Genomic DNA, 21,626 nt, shown 5'->3' with positions numbered 1-21,626 from the left:
TGCATACAACAGAAAACAGATCAAAACAAAAGCTGCTCACCTGAGCGATAACTTAACTTAGATATCCCTCACTCAGGGTTGGAAGTGGCTTTTCCACTCCCAACAACAAAACAAGGTACTTTTGCAGTCTTATACAAATGAACAGAAAGATTGAACCTGTTTGGGGAAGAGGCTTCTCCCCTCTGTAGTTCAGCAGCCTTCCAGCCTCCTGGCTCTTGTGGGGAGCCCAGAGCAAACAGGAAACCAGTCTTACATACCTGATTCCTAATTAGCATGACAGGTGACAGAAATCAGGCAGCAGACAAACTCTGGTCTGGATCTCTCATCCCTCAGTTCCAGCGCTTGCCAAACTGTGGGATGGAGTGCATGTATTATAAGGCTGCACTCCCAGGCCAAACAGGATAGAAACTGTTTAGTATCCTGGGAGCCCTATATACGGAATTTATTACCATCCCCTGGTTTCTGTCACAATACACACAGCCCCCTCTATACACACACACACACACACACACACACTGCAGCCCCCCCTCTATACACACAAACACACTGCAGTCCTCCTCTACCCTCTACACGAGGGGCGCGCAAACTTTCTGTGCTGCAAACCCCCTCCCCCACCCCCTGCCTGCCCCTATGCTCGCACCCCCCCCCCCCTTATCCAATATCCAGCGTCAAATGATGTCCAGAGTCACGTCACATGATCCCCACAGCGTCATTTGACGCGTGTTGCTGTGGCGACGCGCACATCACGAGCCCGCAGCGTCATTTGCCATGTTTGCCAGTGCGACCCGACACCGAGGAAAAGTAGGTGAAGTCCGCGCCCCCAAAAATAATCACTTTGCGCACCCCTGCTCTACACTCACAAAACACACAAACTCACAAAACACACACAGCAGCCCCTCTTAACACCCACAAAGACACACTGCAGACACACACACACCAAAACACACTGCATCCCTCCTCCACCCACTCACACACACTGTAGCCCCCCTCTACACCCACAAAACACACTGCAGAAACACAACCCAACAAAACAGACTGTGATCCCCTCTACATCCACAAAACACACACCAGCAGCCCCCTTCTACACTTACTGCAAACCCACACATAGCAGACACACACTGCAAACACACACAAAACACTCTGCACCCCTCCTCCACCCACAAAACACACTGCAGCCACCCCTCTGCACCCACAAAACACACGCTTCAGACACACACACACACACACACAAACACAAACACAAACCAACAAAAACAGTCTGTGCCACCTCTACATCCACAAAACACATACCAGAAGCCCCCAACCTACACGCACTGCAGCCCCCTGTAAACCCACACACTGCAGACACACACACCAACAAAACACTCTGCACGGTGGGCCTGTTATTGTATTATTTAACCCCTGTAAAAATAAATATATATTTCAGTATTAGATGATAAATTCTTAGTCCAAATAAAAAAGGTATGTTATAGGACAAGCTTTGGAGAGTTCTCCTCTCTTCCGCAACTGGAGTAACACAGCTATTTCTGTTTTATATATATATTGTGATGTCTGCATCATGTCGCAGAATCTTTAGTCCCAGATTAAGGCACAAACTTTGTACTTCACTACACAGGGTTTATTTACAGGGGTTAAATAATACAATAACAGGCCCACCGTCCCTTTAAGGCAAAAACAAATCATAAAAGGAACACCTACTCCTTCATAGGAGTCTAACAACACCACAGCTCCAGCCCTTTCTAACTGGGTGGCTAGTTAAGCTGGTTCCACCTCAAAACATGTACTATTATATATAAACGATATACACAGTTTATAGGCACAACAATATAATGTTTAGCACTTATCTGTTTCTGTTGGGGGGTATCGGCCTCATGAGAGTTCAGAGAATCTCTCTGTATTTCCAATATCCTGGATAGAACATCCCTGCTTCAGCGCAGTCTCATGTCCTTCATTCTTCTTTTCAGAACTAAACTTAGGATCTTGCTATTTCACCAGGCCCCACCTCCACTTTCTCCATCACAGGAAATTGCACCACCATCTATCCAGTCAGGGCCACCAGCGGCAGGAGGCAGAAGCTGGGACTGCGGTCTAGGGACTGGTCAGTTAAGGGACCTGGTCCCCCTGCCGGTGACCATACCGTTATAGCCCACACCTCCCCTCTGCTAGCCGCTGCCCCTTTAGGCCACAGATACCTTTCTGAAACTGTAGGCTTCTCCCGTTCACTGGCAGCCTTCCCTCTAGCCTAGGCCCCACTTTCGGAAGGCCCCAGAAGGCCCATGTACGGCCCCTCAGTGCACTATGCTCCCTACCCTCAAGCCCATATTCTCTCTCCAGCCCCCCCCCCCCTCGCCCAGTATATTAACTCCTTAACCCCACCTCAGAACATTACCTCCATATAACTCCTACCTCTGTAAGCCCCTCTGCCATTCCCCCATGCCCATACCTCCTTTTGCCTCCCTCCCAGTCTAACACCTTCCCCTACACCCTAGTGGGCCGAGGGTGGAGCCTGCTTCTTAACTTTGTCCTAGGCCCAATGATTTTTGTTGGCAGCCCTGTATCCAGTGATCATAACATAACTAGGCATTACATTGACTGCTCCATTGTTTTCTTTTTTCACATTTATACACCGACATACATATACAGTACACCAAAGTTATATCAAGGAAAACGGTGCTAATCACAAAACTGTGATTACAGCTCTAATATAAATAACAAACTACTTGAATGAGAATGTCCATATAAAATCCAAAAAGACAAACAAGAAAAAGTGATGATCATCAAATAATCAAATAGATGCAGCTCCAAGAAGGATTTCTTCAGTCCTTGAAATATTTCTAACAACCAGAAGAACAAAAAACAGCATAGTGAGGTACTGTATATAAGATTTACTAATATTAGGAGAAACACCTTGCCCTTACAAAAAAATGAATATAAATCGATTATCAACTATATCAGCTCTGAAGGTATTCTCGTCGCTCTGATCGGGATACCGGTGACGTTATTCTCAGCCTCCTCCATAGCAAGAACCAGAAGTGATGTCCATCCTATCTTTGTTTATCTAAACCCAAGCGACTAATAGATTGTCTCGGTGTAAATAATTCCTTCCCTCCTCAACAGAGTAGAATCACAACCATATGGGTTCAATATAAAATAGGCAATGGGACAAAAAAGTGAAAGCAGCACAACAGCACCCCTATGCGTTCTGTGGTTGTATCCACTTCATCAGGGAGTAGCATTACTATACTAAAGATCTGTAACGCTGTGCTCACCACAAACAATGCGGGACCCCGGTACTGAGGTGGGAATGGGTATAAACGCCACCCACAGCCACGGGGCATGTCTGGAGTGTGGATGGTCAGGCAGCCGGGTCAGGATTGGAGAGAGTAGAATGGTTATGTACTTGCCGGGGATGGGTAGCCGGTAGAATGGTCAGTGTTCGTTTAGCCGTGGTCAGGGGTTGTAGCCAGTAGAAGCGTAGAGGTCCGTAAGCCTTGGTCAGGATTGGAGAGATGCGGAAGTTCAGAGGTAAGTCAGATCGGTAAGACAGAAGTGCGGAGTCCAAAGTAATAGCCGGGTCGGTACACAGGAGGTCAATCTGAAACAAGGAGCTAGGAGACAAGGCAGGACAAGGAACCAGGAAGTGGGAGGACAGTGCTAACTGGAACTATGCTCAGCCAAAGTGCAAGTAGCATAGCTGAGCATATATGGGAGAGCATGACCAATGAGGAGAGGGGGAGTAGTGGAGGCACGGCCTCCGCGGAGGCAAAGATAGGAGAGACACAGGAGACAGGTGGGCATGATTAAGAAAGTGGACACGCAGCTTGGGAGCGGTGCACATGCGTCACGTGTATGTGCCGCGCGATGCTGATGTGCGTCGCAAGCGTGGGGCTGAGCCAGACTTTGCGACATATAGAAACCTCCAGCAGGGTTGTGCAAGACATCAGGTAAGGAGGCAGTGCGCCCCGGGGGACGCGCTCCCCGATTCCTTACAAGACCTCATCATTCCATAATGTTCCATAAAGTGCTTTGCAAATGAAGACACGAAAAAACATTTGTTACATAAACATCACATGGCGTTTTAGAAGCTTACACAGTAGGTGACTTTATCTGACTAAGGATAGAATTCTGCAGCAGTTACAAAATGGCCGTGATCCAGGTTACGTTATCAAGCAGGTTTCATAAAATGACAATTTCAGATATTTTTGTGGGTTATATTATGTCATTATTGATCCAAAACAGAAAACTGCTGAAGCATTTATAATTAGGATAGAGAAAAGGAAGGGAAAAAAAAGAGTTCTTACAAAAAATTTAAATAAAACCTGTGACACCGGTTAAACCCCAAGCTCTTATTAATCAATGTAAATAGACAGAATGTTTGCGCATTAAAATGTCTGAGCATTAAAAAAAATGTCATGCTACTTCAATGTTTTTTGGAATCTTAATATCTTATTATCCAATCTCACTTTAGCACAAACTTGAAAATCAAAGTACTATCTGCAAATGTGCAATTCTTTCACTTCACTTTGTGAGTCAGGTAAGATTTCCAGGAAAAAATTTCTCACACAAAATTTTGCATAAACAGCCAATTTCGCAAAAATTAAAAGCCAATGTACATTACAAATTCCAACACAAAAGCGAATAGCATCAGGTCCCATGGCTCTTAACAGATTTCCAGCTTTACAAACTTCGGGTAACCCTTTTTCAGGTCTCTGGCAAAATGTTGCACCTACAGTAAGTGTATTTACGCACACTAATGTAAACGTTTGCGATATTGAAGAGAAAATGTGAAGACATTGGCACAGCTCTAGTTATGACCTTGGATAAAATCAGCTTGCTACTGTTCTGCTATTTTTCCAAGAAAATGTTGAACTCCAATCAAATATTTTTAAATGTACAGGCCCATATTTACTAAGTCGTGCTTTTCCATAGCGTTTCTCCATCTGTCGTAAGGTGTATTAGTAAATATGGGCCACACTCTTAAAATTTTGCATTGAAAACACAAAACAAAACAAAAAATAGAATTTGAAGGCAGATAAGAACCTGTTGACCCTAACAAAAACCGATCTCTGTGTGGATTACTATTATAAAGACTTGGACAATTTACAGGGAAGTACCAGAAACTATTTGTGGGAACGGGTGGTTAGAATGGTCGTGAAAAGCTCAAAAGCCCTTGATCCCGTGTGCTTGTTTTTCTGCAGGAGTGAAGATACCTCTTTCTTCTTTGTTTAGGAGCCTAGGTTTTTTGTGGACTTACATACTCAGCGGAAAACTTTCACGGGTGCACGGAGCCCAGGGGAAGCTGGGCATAGCATGCAGAAAAAGAGACAGCGGCACTCAGTGGACTTAGAAAAGGGTTTATAAAAGTGGATATAAAACACGGATCGACGTTTCGGTCCTAGTGTGAAGCTTTGTCAAGATGCAAAACGTATACAAATGTGCAGTATATATACAAATAAGCTTCACAGCAAACCTACACCATACAGTACACGCCTCCATTGGAGCAGTATTGACAAAACAATTAAGATTTAAAGTAAAGCAACCTGTGCGTGCACCATAGCAGATTGCTCTACACAGGGGAACCGTATATAATCTAAATACCAACACCTAAGTAGGTAGTATGGGCTGTGCGACTGTAGTGTGTGTAGTGTATATATAAAAAAAAGAAGAAGAAATAAGTAAGCTACGTGTCAAAACGTCTGAATAACTAACGCGTCAGACTATTGGATAAACAAACTATGTGTAACCTTGTATGCTAAACGCTGCATGGTGTAGTGAATACCAGATACTTTTAGTAACACATTATAACTATAAACAGCTGAAAAAGCAGATATAAGCTGGTATCAGTTAGTGTAGAAAGACACATCTTAGTTTATGAATCCAAAAACAACAATACGTAAAGAGTGTTGAATCTAAAATTCTAAACATGTCAAGCAGTTCGAACAGAAGAACATAACACATACATCTAATCAGTCACCCCTGCTGGTACTCTGAATGATCAAAGTGTGCAGTTGTCGCAGTATCACAGCTCTCTGTGGTGTGCATCCCGTGTTAGCCCTAGCCAAAACATGTGGTATACAGAGAGATAAAGAGCCAACTGGGGTCTCGTATCATAAATAGTCATATGTAACTGATCAAATAAAGTTAGGTCAACCATATAGTGTAACATATAACCAAGCACACATGACCCACACAGATGTGTCAGACAAACAAAGACAGGAATAGTGGCAGCATCAGAACTGTCATATGTGGGAAGACCAAGACTAAAACATCCCATTTAAATCCAAAGAGTTCCCATAACATGACATACAGTGTTATTAAGTGGTATACCCTTCGTAATATTTTTATGTGGTTATGTGTACAGATATTATGTCGGACATCAGTCTTCTAGGGTGGCGCATCCAAAGTTATAACATATAGCTTGAGTCACAGAAATGGTAGGTAATGTACAGGTATATCCAAAATTATGTCACGTATAAATGTACATGCCAGAGTAACAGGCTACAATTGTACTAAAATTCAGATAGATAGAAGGGTATAACAATTTCATGATATTGCTGCAATAACCTAAGATTATATATATATATATATATATATATATATATATATATATATGCAAATACAACTGTATGCTCATCTGCATGTCTTAGGCAGGTCTGCTACCACGCCTTTCCCCATTATCACCCAGCATACAGCACTTCCACTGCAGCAAGGGACTCTGGGAAATGACATGCAAATGAGCACACAGTGTCACTTTTTGCCTCAATAACCATTTTTAACATGGTTCCCTATAGGCTTAAGCTTGCTGCATGGTCACAGCTTTGAGCACAGCCAGGGTTAAGGTGCATACCCAGAAAACCACCCACAGACAGCTGTTTCGACCTTCATGGGTCTCATCAGTGTGGGGTTGATTTTAACTGGGTATGCAAAAGAGGCTATGGGATAGGCTATACCATAATACTGAGTTAAGTTATGGTGAGTAAAAAAAGTGACAAAAACCCTCCACAGGAAAGCAAATATGCAAATATAGCTGTATGATCATATATATATATATATACATATATACACATACATACATATACATATACATATATATATATATATATATATACACACACACATACACATATATATACATACACACACATACAGGCAGTCCACGGTTATCCAATGGAATCATTCTGGAAATAGCGTTGGATAGTGAAACCGTTGTAAAGTGAGTCCCATGTTAATCAATGGCGGTGAGCATTGGATAACGCATTCCGGAGTCGAACAATGGCCCATAGAGTTGCATTGTAAAGCGTTGGATATGCCATTCGTTGTAAAGTGAAATGTTTGATAATGAGGACTACGTGTACATACATGCTGCACATTTGTATATGTTTTACATCTTGAAAGAGCTCCCACTAGGTCCGAAACGTCAATCCGTATTTTATATCACCTTTTACAAACCTTTTCTATGTCCACTGGAGTGCCGTTGTCTCTTTTTCTGAACCTGAAACAGAGACATGCCAGTCCATATCTGGCAAACTGAATTCTCCCATAATGATTATCTCTTCTTTCATTGACACCTTAGTGATGTCTTCTATTAACACCCTATCCAATTCCTCATATGACCTAGAGATCTGTAGACCATCCCAGTATGTATAACAACCATCTCAGCAGTTTCTAGCGTTACCCAAAATGTTTCTAAAATACCTTGCACTAAAGTAGCCTATATTTTGTTCTTCACAAAGAACAACGCCTTCTCCCTTCCTTCCTACCCTGTACTTTCTAAAGTGTAACCTGGTCTAGAATTGTCCCAGTCCTGATTTTCATTGTATCATGACCCAGTAACAGCCACAATATACAAATCATCCCTCTGTCATTGCAATTCGTTCTGGGATTTTATTTCCCAAACTACAAGCATACGGTATTACTCTAAATAATCTAAGCACAAAAATATATAATCTACAAAATTGTATTATTTCTAGTTCTTCTAAGAAATAAACCAAGTGTTTAATAACGGGTAATTTTCTATAGGAGACTAAAGAAACACCAATTTAAAGCAGCAGTTCCCTCTAACTATGGTAACTCTCTCCCCTTTTACTATTTAACAGGACAGGAACCAGGCAATCCTCCAGAGATGGTAACTCTCTCCTCTTTTACTTTTTAACATGACAGGAACCAAGGAATCCTCCAAAGCTGAACCACACTATCTTCAGCTGCTTCTGAATCAGACTCTTGCTGATCAACAGATACTTAAACTATAAAGCATTCAGAAGTAGGGACCCCCAGTTTTAATCCTGATGGGAAATTAGTGGACTAGACTTTTGGGCGTGGGAAAATGCATTTGGGCCTTGGTCCAGCCTCAATTAAGCTGCAGTTTCCTTGCAGATAAAATGTTAATCAATCATGTTCCATCTGTACAGAATCAGAACAATAGGGTGTGATTGGCTTAAGAAAGACTTGGTCTCTTCCAAGGTCCACCCATTGTGTAGACCCATCAACAAGACAGAGTCAATTTCTGTTTGTAATGCCAGGTCGGATCAAAGTTCATTTTTTTTTTATAGTAGTCACAGTGTCAGGACTCAACTACTTGGGTCTGCTCCCTTCTCTGCAATCCTGGCAGACACTTATACTGACAGAACCATGTGACCCTTCTGACCTATAAGAAAATTCCTTCCACACTACTCTGGGCTTCAAAACATCCTACCTGGCAGGAGCAGGTTGTGAATACATCAATACAATATTTTTCATATTCTCGTGTATTTGCATTTCTGTGTCACACTTCGCCAAAAAGAAGGTGAAATACAACTCTGTATTTCTTACATCCCTGCTACGGAGACACCATTACAATCTGGAACCACATGGACTTTGCAAGAAAGGATTTCTGAATGTTTCTCAACCTGGAGATGTTCAGGCTGGTGATTTTGAGATTTTCTCTACATGCTGTCTTTATATCCCTTTGTGAGTGATTTTTACCCTTCGAATACATGTATCTACATTATGTCATCGTTTTTTACACTATGAAGCATACACTTCTGTTTTACGTACATGTACACATACACACACAAACACACACAGATGCTAGGACCAAGAGTGTGAGCAGATGAGTCCGATCGCCCTCACACCCAATCCCTCCAATTGCCACCCTGCACAAGGCTGAGAGATACTAGTGACATTGACATATTTTATAAAGGAACGCTCAAGAAAAGAAGTGTATGTGTAGGTTATAGTGAATATTTTATTTTATCCTTCAGCTGCTGTTATTGTGCGGCCCAAGTCTTGCTGTTGGACTTAAGAGTTGGCCCCAAAGCTATTCTGAGTTTGACAGGCCTAGGCTAGCATATGTACTATGCTTTTTAACTCGTCTGTTTTTGAACAACTGATCTCACTAATCAGAGTGGATACTAAATTAACATTCCAATTATAATAATCCCCACCCTGGTCAATGTTTTGGGGGTCAGAGATCATTTCGCAGAATGATCCCTACCATGATTAAGCTTATGGGTGTCAGAAGTCAGATACAGTTCTTTAGTACAACAGCAAAAGTATTAGTATCCAGATGTGAGAGAATACCAGGATGGATTAGAAGAAAAGGTCAGGATATATACAATGTATAAAATGTAATGTCAGTGACTTGTGAAGAATCCAGTTTCTTTACCTTACTGTTACTCTGTGCTTTGAGTACAGAAATAAAGCTATGAACAGAGATAAATCTTACACTGGTCTGTTATCCCAAGCCTTTATTCATGCTGCACTTAACAATCTTTATAACTGCTAGGGTATTGGATGTGTCAACATTCAAGGAAGCAACTTAGTAATAAATATATTAGTAATGGAAATATAGAATTGGATCAAATAAAGTATGAAATGCAGCTATATAATCTTCCCAAAGTGAACACTGGAATTCGAACAGGCTCGCGCACACACACTATGTGTCATGGAACAAGAACCACATCTGTTTCACCCCCCCCCCCCTTTCCTTTGCAGCTTCTGCTTGTCACATTCTCATTCCAGCTGCATGTATTTTGCTCTGTACACACACAGTGTTGCGATCCCTGTCTGCTTATGCCAGTGAGTTGCTACAGCAACCTCAGCCTTTCTATCAGAATGGGCTAGTCTACCTTCTCCCCCTCTGCCTTGCTGACAGATAGTCTGTCCCCATGATATCTTGCTACCCAGAATACACTGGCACTTCCTTTTCCACCTTCAACACTGGCTGAGTGAGTACCTTCTGTAATTTGCTCTACTGGCAGGGCCTCATCCTTTTCACCTGCCCTTACTACCAAGCACCCACAGAGAGACATTATTCCATCACAAACATCTCATCCACAAGTGCCTGTCTTTATTGCTGCTTTCCCTAAATAAAGTGAAGAAAATATACAGGACTTGTTGTGTTTTGGGAAGAGGGCTGAGTTGAAGTTAGCTGGGTTCATTCATACCTCCAGACATGACCCTGGATCCAGAATACTATATTACGGGCCGCATATGGTTTCTTGCAACAGAAAGATGCTATATCTTAGTTATTCTTTAGTAATAATGTAATAATAGTAATAATGCACAGAATGGATACTGATCAGATACAATGAATCACACAAGTTGGCTAGCCACAATATACTGTAGCACACACATTATGCAGCCTTTGCAGTGCACACCACAAGACAAGGAAGTTTATAACACTAACTAGGTTATTAGTATCAGTATATGCCTTATATGGTTGGTAGAGACTGAGGACTGCTGAATTAAGCAGGCAGCTGTACCCCAATTATTACTGAAATGCCCCAATGTACGGAGGCAAACTAAAAGTTAATCCAAATATCAGGTAGAAGTAGCTAAGGGGATAAATCTTGAACACTTGCTGACTTATATATCCCACCTGCTAAACCCTATAACTCGGGGAGAAACCACCAGAGCCCACTTAGCCTGCGTCCCCGCTGGCGCTGACCGTGCTGAGCACGTGGTGCTTGCCGCTTTTAATTACATGAATGTATATATGCAAGTCTCCGCTCATGTGGAGCGCGCGCACTGGTGCACCGGCATGCACGCTCACTCAAGCTTGACTCTTGAGTAAACCAAAAAAATGTAATTTACCAGCGCGCTCAACTTGCCTGCAATGCCCCCCCGCACGCTCTTGCGAAATAGCCGGGACACCTGGCACTCATGCTTGGAGAGCTGGTGACGTCACCGCTCTCAAGCATGAGCGCGGTCAGTGCAAGCGGGGCCACAGCCTAAAGCAGATCAATGTCAGCGTCTGCTGACGTCACGCTGGATACATAGATCACTAAATTGGTAACACTAGTATACTATTGTTACCAATTTAGTGATACATTTATCCTTTTACATGGTTGCACAACAGAGGCTGCTCAACTTTTCTGCTAGACTGTGGCTAGCTAACTCTAGTCATACACAGTATCCTACCACTTTCTATCCTGGGCATTATTACTACAGTGCTGCTCCACCTGCCAGCTACATTTTAACTAGTTAATACTGGTTATGTTTTATTAAGGTGGTGTTCAACTAAGTGAATTCGTTGGCAGTGCACATCTCTTTGTGCGCTCCATTAAGCTGAGCCCCATTAATTTGAGCACAGGGGGCACCCTTGCTTTCGAAGATACTTACCTCCGTTTGAGGAGCCACTAGCCGCTCCAGCTCACTAGCTTCACGTAATGGCCGCTTCGCAAAGTACCTGTATCCTGTGAGCCAATACGAAGCAGTGGTGTCATCCGGTGTGGCTTCCTATTGGCCCATGTGACATGGAGCATTAAACTTGTAGGAGATACCGGAACCCCTTTCGTGGGGAAGTATCTCTGGAAGCAGGGGGTTCGCCGGAGCTGAAATTAATGATATTTAGCTCCGGAGACCCCCTGCTTCAAACCTATGTTTAAGAAAATTAATTAAAGAAATGCCAGCTTGGAATGCTCCTTCAAGGGAGAAGCAAAAGGCAGAAAATAAGGGGATGAATACAAACCGTCTCAAATAACATTTATCCCTAAAAAATAAAGCAGTTTACAGGCACTTAAACTATTGTCATGCCATTTATTTCAATTACTTTAGTAAAAGCAAAAAAAAATGGATTCCATATAATTGTAAAGTGAGAGAAGTTAAAGCAGCAAAACATGTGAAATCTTATTATAATATTTTTAAATAAATCAGTTCTGTAGTATTAGATAATACTTCGCTACATGTAATTATTATTAAACTCTTAATGCTATTTTAATGAGTTTTAAAGCATCCTTTGATTTCTATGGCAGGTTTAGCACACCTCCCCAGCAGTGCAAGATCTTTGCAACACTTTCCTGTTTGTGTTAATTTGTTGCCAATGTTCCCAGCATGTTGTACTGTAACAATAAATAATGTTACCTTAGTAATATAAAAGATACACTGTAGCTACTATGTTACACTGACTGAAGCAGCCATTATGTTAGTAACACTATAACGATTGTAACAGATTTATAACAGGAGCTCCAAACGATTGCCAGCTTAGGTAAGAATGTAGAATTATACTTTGTCACATTCTTTGCATATTAAAATAAGAAGAAAAAGGGTGAGAATGTAGTATTTCTGCTTTAATCAATATCTCAATAAGATAAAAACAAGTCACACTTATCTCATATGGTCAAGTACGCAACAAAAGTAGGAGTTCATAAATGCTGAGTTTAGGTCATCCAGGTAAAAGCCCGTAAATGTATAATGTTTGGTTCCCCATGATCCTTCATCAGGTCTCTTCACCATGTGGACTTCTGTAGTGAAACTCATACAGACTTTTTCGGAATTGGAAATATAATTAAAAGCCAGTTGTGTTAATTACACCAAGGGAAAATTATTTTAGACTACATGCTTTGGAATCAATAAATAATCTCCTAATAAGTACATGCGAGAGAACAAAAGACGGTTTATGTGCACAGAGAGTATATTGTGAAGTTAAAACAAAAAGGGAAATGGGACCAGAGAAAGATTATGAGGCATTACCAGGAGAAATAATTGCTAACAATAACGAGGGACAATCCCCCTCTACTCTACCCCCCTCTCCCCCCCCCCCCCTCCCCACACACAAAATATAACCAGAAGCTGGTTAAAGCTGCAGACCAAGCAATATCCTATGTGTTTTTTTTTTTTTTTAAGAAATCAGTTCTGTACTATGAGACAATACATGCATTTTCTACATTGATAAATCTCTAATAAATTGTTTAACTCTTTGATCATTATTTTTAATTTACTATTATTATTATTTTTCATTATGTGATATAAATACTCTGGAAACAACTGTGAGAGAAATAAGCTTAGTGAGAGAAATAAGCTTAATTGCCAAATATCATTTGATGTTAATACCATTGATAATGGCTATTTCCTCTATAGATGTTTACTACAATCTCTCCCAATCTAATTATATGATTATTTGTAGACACAAAGTTATATGTATAGCAAGGTATATATTTTTTACATATTGTTGTGTTTATGTTCAAAGATATTGAATTGGGTGGTTAATTTTCTGTGTATCTTTATATTTTCTCCTTTTTCTTTAGTTTCTTTATATTGTGAAGATTAAGATACAGCAACTTTGTGATTTTAATTTTCTCAATGCACTTTAATTGATTTTTAATTTTATACAGTGTATTAGTAATAGTGCAAAACTATAAGTGTTGTATTTATATTGTAATCTTTCTTTCTGTTATAAATATATTACATATCCTTGCACAGTTTACTTATACTGTATATTGTTGTAAAATACCAGGTCCCTGTGTTCCCCATGTAGATTCGTTTTACTTATTTTTTTTCCAGTGGCTGAGGGGTTAATTGTACTAATGGTTTCCATTACATGAATAGCTATTAGGGCTAGCATCGCTTTGCTTAGCTAATACGTCCATAGAGAGACAAGTCCAAGCCTCTTTTGGCGGTATATCCCTTTAAACATCCAGCCACTCTTGGGTAATTGTGACGTAGTGTCCGTGAAAGGGGCGTGATGACTCTCCTTGGAAGAGAGTGCCGATTCGTCATGGTTGGAACCAGGAACTAGGGGTATTTAATGTAGTCGATCGATTTGTTAAAAATACTCTTTGATAAAGCGTGAGTAATCACGCGAAACGCGTAAGAGGACTTTTTTGCTGCCTCTGTTTGTGCCAATAAATTTTTGAACTTAACTCACTGCAAGTCTGGTCACAAGTTCTTTCCAAGGCAGCTGCACCGCCACCTACGATTTTTTGCATGCTGTGAAACTCATACAGACTTTTTCGGAATTGGAAATATAATAAAAAGCCAGTTGTGTTAATTACACCATGGGAAAATTATTTTAGACTACATGCTTTGGAATCAATAAATAATCTCCTAATAAGTACATGCGAGAGAACAAAAGACGGTTTATGTGCACAGAGTGTATATTGTGAAGTTAAAACAAAAAGGGAAATGGGACCAGAGAAAGATTATGAGGCATTACCAGGAGAAAAATTGTTAACAATAATGAGGGACAATCCCCCTCTCCCTGGTTAAAGCTGCAGACCAAGCAATATCCTATGTGTTTTTTTGTTTTGTTTTTTAAGAAATCAGTTCTGTACTATGAGAAAATACATGTAGCATTTTAAAAAAAACTCTGAATGACATTTTTAATGTATTATAATGTAACAAGCCTTTTTTGTTTCTATAGAAACCATTTAAAACGTCACATCCCCTTCCTCTTCTGAAACAGGCTCTGACATCCCCTTTTTGAGCCCTGCCCTCTCTCTAGCAGTGCACCAATTGTATCTAGTATCTGCCTTGTCACATGATGTTCCCAACAGAACTTTGCATCTTCGGTCCTCTTCTGCTGCACTGACAGCAATTTAGTGACCCCCGAGCCGAACCTTCACCGATTGATCACAGGAGAATTGATCGATCGGCAACTTATTTAATTACTGATCATTGTGTCGATTGTATTGATGCACATATTAAAAGGGGAAAAATTGGCAGCTTGGACTGCTGTTTTAATGGTTATCAATGTGTCAACTTCTCAGTACATTCAATGGAGACCTAAGGCCATTATTCAATATGCTGTAAAACCACCTTCCCACTGAGATTGTAGTGCAATTTACTTGAGTGAAAGGCATCTTAACAGGATAATAAAGGGGCAGTATGCTGATGAGCATGCAGGAAGTTATGCATAATTATCATATCTGATTCACTGTTTCTGCAATGGAAAGATGCATTTACAAATACATTTGCTTGAGGATGAAATGCACCTTTCTTGTCTAATGCCTTAAGATACTTTCCCTTTTCTTTGTGATTTAGCACCTACATGCTTACATTTGTCAGTAGCTGCAATTTTCCTTCAGAGGAACTAATCAGTTTGGGGTTTTAATTAAAGGAATGGTAAAGCAAAACAGTTAAGAAATGTAACAAATGCAAGTCAGTGTAATTCTTAAAAACCCTAAAATAGGACTTGCAAAAATACTTTTGTTATTTTTTCATGATTTAGTTTCCATTCAGCTGGTGTAGGCTTCTCCTCACTCCCTCTTTCCTTCAGCCATTGGCAGCTCCCACCAGTTTATGTACCTTCCATACACAGAGGGACTGTCTGGGACTTCATGGTGTGCTACAGGGATGCCACTGGGCATTCCCAGGACATTACAAAAATTTTGTTTTTGCTTGGCACTGAAGAAGTACGCCTTGGAAAGTAACATAGGGGCAGGAAAGGGAAGAGGCTGTGCCAAAAATAAGGGATGGGACCCCGCCAGCTTAACATGATGAATGTGGAACCCTGCTCCATTTCATTTATTCTTATTCTATCTTTTAAGGTGCTCATTCATTAACCCATTCATTTTTGTTAGTACTGTGGCCCTTTCAGCACCGCCTTTAGTTCATACAACTTTTCTGTGCAAGCTCATTCATTCATTCATCATACAGACTCCTATTTTTTTTTTTCATTACCATATTTATGTATTCATCCTCGGCAAGCACACCTTAGCTGATTAATTTATGAATATATTAATTTATTTCAACTTGTCCTCAATCATTCAATAATGTATTAATTAATCTACTTCAACCTTGTCTGCAACTGTTACATACGCCCATAATCATCTTATCTCTAACTGTCCATGAAATGTCTGTAAATTGACTGTATAACCCTGTTCATGTAATGCAACCGTGTATTGTCATAACTGTGCCCAGGACACACTTGAAAAAGAGAGTAATGTATTTCCTGGTAATATATTTAATAAATAAATAAAAAATACTGCTCAAAGTCTTTTTTTTTTTTTTAGCAAGTACTCCATATTCTCCTCTAAATATATGGCTTATTCAGATGAAATTCTGTCTATGCATGCTCCCTCTTATTTTTTTCCTCTATTTCCTCACATTTTCTTGATTCACACATGCATGATGCACCAGAAAGATTTGTTAATTTGAAGAGCTGCAGACACCCCATAAGTAATAAATAATTGCCAGTCTTATAAAATATTAGCAGCTTAAAACATGCATTGGCGTGTACCCTGGTGAATGAATGAGTGTGGACACCATTTCTATGCCTAAATTATTATTGACATTTGTACTTGTTTTTAATGGACAAACATCACCTTTTCTTATAGGTCCAGTAGTGTTTTTCCAACCGAGGTTTGTAGGAACACTAGGGTTCCCAGGCATCCCTAAATTATGACACCATTGGTAAAAAAAAATATGTCTTTGCCAGTGATACAACGAAGAAGAGAAACTTCACCATTGTGCACGGTATTCCTTTTCATGTATGAGCCATCATGAGCTGCTGGACTGGTATCAAAAAAAGTGCTGGGACAGCAATATTTTACAGTATGTGCTGGTGAAGGGTGATCTCAGTTCAGGTAAATATAGAGTAGAATTATTTGGGTGGACTGCTGCTTGAATTTTTAGATATGTACCCATGAAGATGTATGCTTCATGCAATGTTCCTCTGACATATAATGGTGGAAATGGACAAAGTATTTTATCTCTCATAGCCTCTTCCCATTATAACACAATATATTCTTCTTGTGACCCAAACCCCACCTTCTGAACGATATACAGTAGCTATTATTCTTCCCCTTAACTCTACCCTACAAATATAAGACCCTGGTATTCATTTTAATTTAAAATGGCCTTAAATTATATGTCACCTTTTAAAGTGTGTTCAAAAATAATTATACATACAGTATGTATTATTTACTTATTTTGCATAAGATTCTGTATATATTGCCAATAAATAAAAAAATTATAATAAGATTTTCTTCACAACCGCACTGTCACAACCGCAGGCATGACCAGCCTGGTCCAAAGACCCTAAATGTATAAAGGGAATGTGATATCAAAAGATGACAGCTAACATAAATACCTTTGAGCTAAATTAATACTACTCCAAAATGAGATTTCATAGGACTGCTTCTGGTTTAATACACATGCATTTTACCAGAAGGAAACGTGAATGAACTGAGCTGAGCAGATCCATGGTTTAATAGCTGTCAAATCCAGCTGTCAAATCCAGGACTAAGTACCTCTGCACTAGCCATAACTACAGATTAACTAAAATATCACACATGTACACACACATCTTTTACAACATAAGAAACATAGCGATGGATACACCTCCTTCTCAAACTAATCCACTGCCCTAATAAAAACAAAGGGGTGATAGGTGATCGCGTGTTGCTGGCATATCTTTGTACTGCATTTGAAGTGGCTTCTCTTACCAAAGAGAGGACCTTCCACTTGTTGGACTTCTTCTTCTTTGTGGTCGGGGCTGGTCTTGCTGGATCCTCTGCCATATCCAGCGCATTCAGCATGGGCTGTTCCTGCATCTCCCTACTCGTGCCCCCATTTCTCGCGTCGAAGTCCATGCCAAACACTGGAGGATTACAGCAGCTCCGGCGGCTGCTCACTTTCCCCTACTCGCTGGCTGAACCCTGCACAGTCCCTTGGCATTAGTTTATAGAGCGGTCACGCCTCCCTCTTGGACTCCTGCCCTGCACAATGTGTAACATGACACTCCCCAGCAGTGTGAGAGTGGAGGAGGAGGAGGAGAATTAGCACAAACGCTGACTTTTTCTGGCAACACACACGTGTTCCATCTCCCACAGTATTTCTCTGGTTGTTTTCTCAGGTTTTTGCCACTGAATTGCATAAAACTTTAATTTTATTTCATTTCATCTTTGCTTAGTGTCATATTTTCCCATTACTGGCATTTCCCTTCATTTTTAATTATATCATGCTTTAAATTATATAGTTAGGTTGTTTTTCAGCTGTTTATCTTGCTGTATCTCTATCATTGCTACTGTCCTTCTTATGATATGTACAACCTAACAAATGTAGGGTATACAAATCATACCTGTCTTACAGTTTGTTGTTCTATATATTGTAAGACTTCCCTTCTTTTGCTGGTTCACTTTTTAAATATTTTATTAAAATTATTTAAATGTATATTGTCACTGATTGCTATTATATTTTCAGCTTTGTTCTTATTTTTCTCTATTGCTCTACGCTGTCACACTATGATCAAATCTGTAACATTACTTTCTCTATTCCTGTTCAGTGGAAAGATAAAATCCTTTTTAGGGTGGTAGCAAAGCAAAATGACATTTACCATAAATGAAGCATTCAGAAATGATGGGCAAGATTGAAAAAAGTGGAGATTTAGTCTGTAAAACCTGTAGTCAACAATAAACCCCAAAGCACACTACAGTATCTCCTTTCAGCAAACCACATTTCCTGTTATGCCACGATTGTAAGCAGATGCCATGCTCTTTTTCTCAGGCAGGATAACAACCATGATACAAATATTCCAATAGCATTTCCACACCACAGATCACTTTCTTTTTCCGTCACAGGACATGACTTACCCACACTTTGCCCCCTCTTCCCAACTTTGAACAAACACACTGGCACTAGAATTATTAGATATAAATTCTCACAACATTTAATTACAACATAACAACCAGCACATAATTTTACATTTTACTTCCCCGGGGACCTGCCTATTTGTTCTAAACTCCTGACACAAAAGCCCTAAAAAGGAGCTACTAGAAAGGAGCAGCTCAGTAAGTAAAGAAAACAAAAAGAAAGAACCTCATAGTGTAATAAATTCAAAACAACAATTTATATGTATAGGGTGAGTATTGCACGTACATCATAGTAATAATTACACAGCATGACATGTTTGGGACATGTTACCCATCTGTAGACAGCAAGTCACGATCGCGATGCAGGGCTTAGATATCTCTCCTCCAAAAGCAAAGGCACAGGATCGTGGAGGCCAACTCGTAATTGAAGTATCCTCTTAGGTCCTCGCGGTATCGCCGCCGTCGGGTAAGGAGAAAGTCTCTTAGTTCCGGGTTAGTCCACGCACACGTTCAAGGGTTCCCTGAAGAAGTTTTCCGAAACGAAATGCGTAGGAGAGGGCGCGTTCCTGTATTCTATATACCCATTGTGGTTTTTTTCCCATTTACACTGCTGAGTGTGGGACTTGTTGCCGGTTCGGTGTGTATCCAGCGCGACGTGACTCATACACCAGGAGACGCCATCTGATGACGTCAGACGTGTGCGTGGACTAACCCGGAACTAAGAGACTTTCTCCTTACCTGACGGCGGCGATACCGCGAGGACCTAAGAGGATACTTCAATTACGAGTTGGCCTCCACGATCCTGTGCCTTTGCTTTTGGAGGAGAGATATCTAAGCCCTGCATCGCGATCGTGACTTGCTGTCTACAGATGGGTAACATGTCCCAAACATGTCATGCTGTGTAATTATTACTATGATGTACGTGCAATACTCACCCTATACATATAAATTGTTGTTTTGAATTTATTACACTATGAGGTTTTTTTGCGCTGTTCTTTCTTTTTGTTTTGTTTAGCTTGGAGTGTTGAGCCTTCTATCTGAATAGCTGCACAAAACCTCATCCTAATCAGGTTGTATTTTTTATTTAAGGGTCACATTATCACTAATAACCTAACTTATCACTTATGAGCGCAGAATCTTGTTTTTCACAGTAAGTAAAGACAATGACTGGCACTGAGTTTGAAGTACTGGAACATGGTTCAATTCCTGGTCTCGGCTCCTTGTCACCTTGGGCAAATCACTTTATCTCCCTGTGTCTCACAACTTGAAATAAGTTACCTGAAAAAAACCATGTGTCTCAGGACTGCAAAGAGGTAGTTCCAATCAAGCCTGTCGATTGCTTTTTCAGCATCTAGAGAGAGGATAATCAACGGAGTACATGACATCTGGGCTTTGTGAATCAGATCAACCATTCTTCTAAAAATATCTGGGGCATGACTGTACATATTACCTGCGCTCCTCCCTTACATGAAGTATGCTGCTGATAAAAGGATTGGCCTTACATATATGGAAAACAAAGACCAGATCATGTGCACATACTAATTGGGCTAAAATATACTAGTGACATGTTTACGTATAGAACCTAAGCGTGTAACAAAGGAATCATTTGGTTGCATCTTTTGATCAAAACTTGTTTCAAGCCTGCCAACCTCATCAAGGTAGACTCCATTTAGCAGGTAACTACACTGAAAATATGTAATTTCTTATTGTCCTGTGAACTGAACTTTGTGAAATACAGTATGTGAAAATGCCCTGAAGGGGTTAAATAAAGGAAGCATATGCTTTTGTGATTTAGTGCAATTAAAAACTGTCCAAAGCCACTATCAGAGTTCCCTTATTATAAAGGTAAACTTTGGGTGCACAAATATCCTAATGTGAAATATTAAAACTTACACATATCTCTTATTTCTGCCAGCCATTATCAGGGGCATGCCTGGAGGGAATGAACCCTACCTGGTCATGGTGGACAAGCTAACCCATAAATTCGTTAAGAATATTGGCCAAAATTTTGGCATATACTGTAGTTTGGGTCTGAGTTATGTAAGAATGTATTTGGCTTCTGTTGTGTCATTGTCATGCCATTTAGAATGAATTGGCTTCTGTCATGTGTTCTGGAAGCTGTTCACCATTTAAGAACTTATTTACGAGTGTAACTATATGGGGAGTAAGGGGATTTTCAAATTTTTTTATAATATGCATTGGAGAGGCCATATGTGCCTCAGGTTTTCATATTTTTAAGGTCTTTAATGGCCAACGTTATCTTTTCCTGAGATTGTAGCATTCAGCTTAGCAAGCCAGTCCGACCCTAGTCACAGGAGGTGACATGAGCTTTGGAAAGAGTTTAGGAGGGGTGGCCTTTAGACTCGACCTTCTAGCCATTATATAGAGCTTGATAAAAGTGTTTAAATTGGACAATAATCTCAATGGGATCATATGTCAAAGCTCCATCGCATGTATGTTATGCATAGATTGTGTTTTACGCAGCTTCCTGGCCAGCATAGTGTGGGCCTTGTTGCCTCTCTCATAGTATTTTTAAGATGTCCACCGCATAGCTTGTTCTGTTTTGTCTGATAGCAGTATATTAAGCTCACCTCTACCTTGATTAGTTTAGCAACAGACGGACTGGATTTATGTCGCCATGTAACTGCACCAGCATAGCTGAAAGACCTCCAACTTCTTGAGTCTATATATTTTTCTATGTGAGGCGGTCTTGTTGAGTGAGCCTTGACTGAATACCTTGTATGCTTCCAATATAGTTGGGAAACCAATATCTGGGGTGCAATTTGAATCAAAAAAGAGTTTGATGTCCTTTTCTAATTGTATAAGGATATCAGG

General features: G+C 40.3%; 1 protein-coding gene across 1 annotated transcript in view; it reads right to left on the bottom strand.

Annotated features, from left to right (window-relative positions):
* ENPP1 (ectonucleotide pyrophosphatase/phosphodiesterase 1) overlaps nt 1-17,885 on the bottom strand; it is a 135,692-nt gene extending 117,807 nt beyond the window's left edge. The window contains exon 1 of the mRNA XM_075597334.1: nt 17,646-17,885. Coding sequence (XP_075453449.1) covers nt 17,646-17,792 — 147 coding nt within the window. The 5' untranslated portion in view covers nt 17,793-17,885. The remainder of the gene's footprint in view (nt 1-17,645) is intronic.
* Between the last annotated feature and the right edge of the window lie 3,741 nt (nt 17,886-21,626).

This window comes from Ascaphus truei, chromosome 4 (assembly GCF_040206685.1).
Source record: "Ascaphus truei isolate aAscTru1 chromosome 4, aAscTru1.hap1, whole genome shotgun sequence".
NCBI lineage: Eukaryota > Metazoa > Chordata > Amphibia > Anura > Ascaphidae > Ascaphus > Ascaphus truei.
The sequence above is the reverse complement of the archived record's forward strand: the minus strand, read 5'-3'. Positions and strand labels throughout refer to the sequence as shown.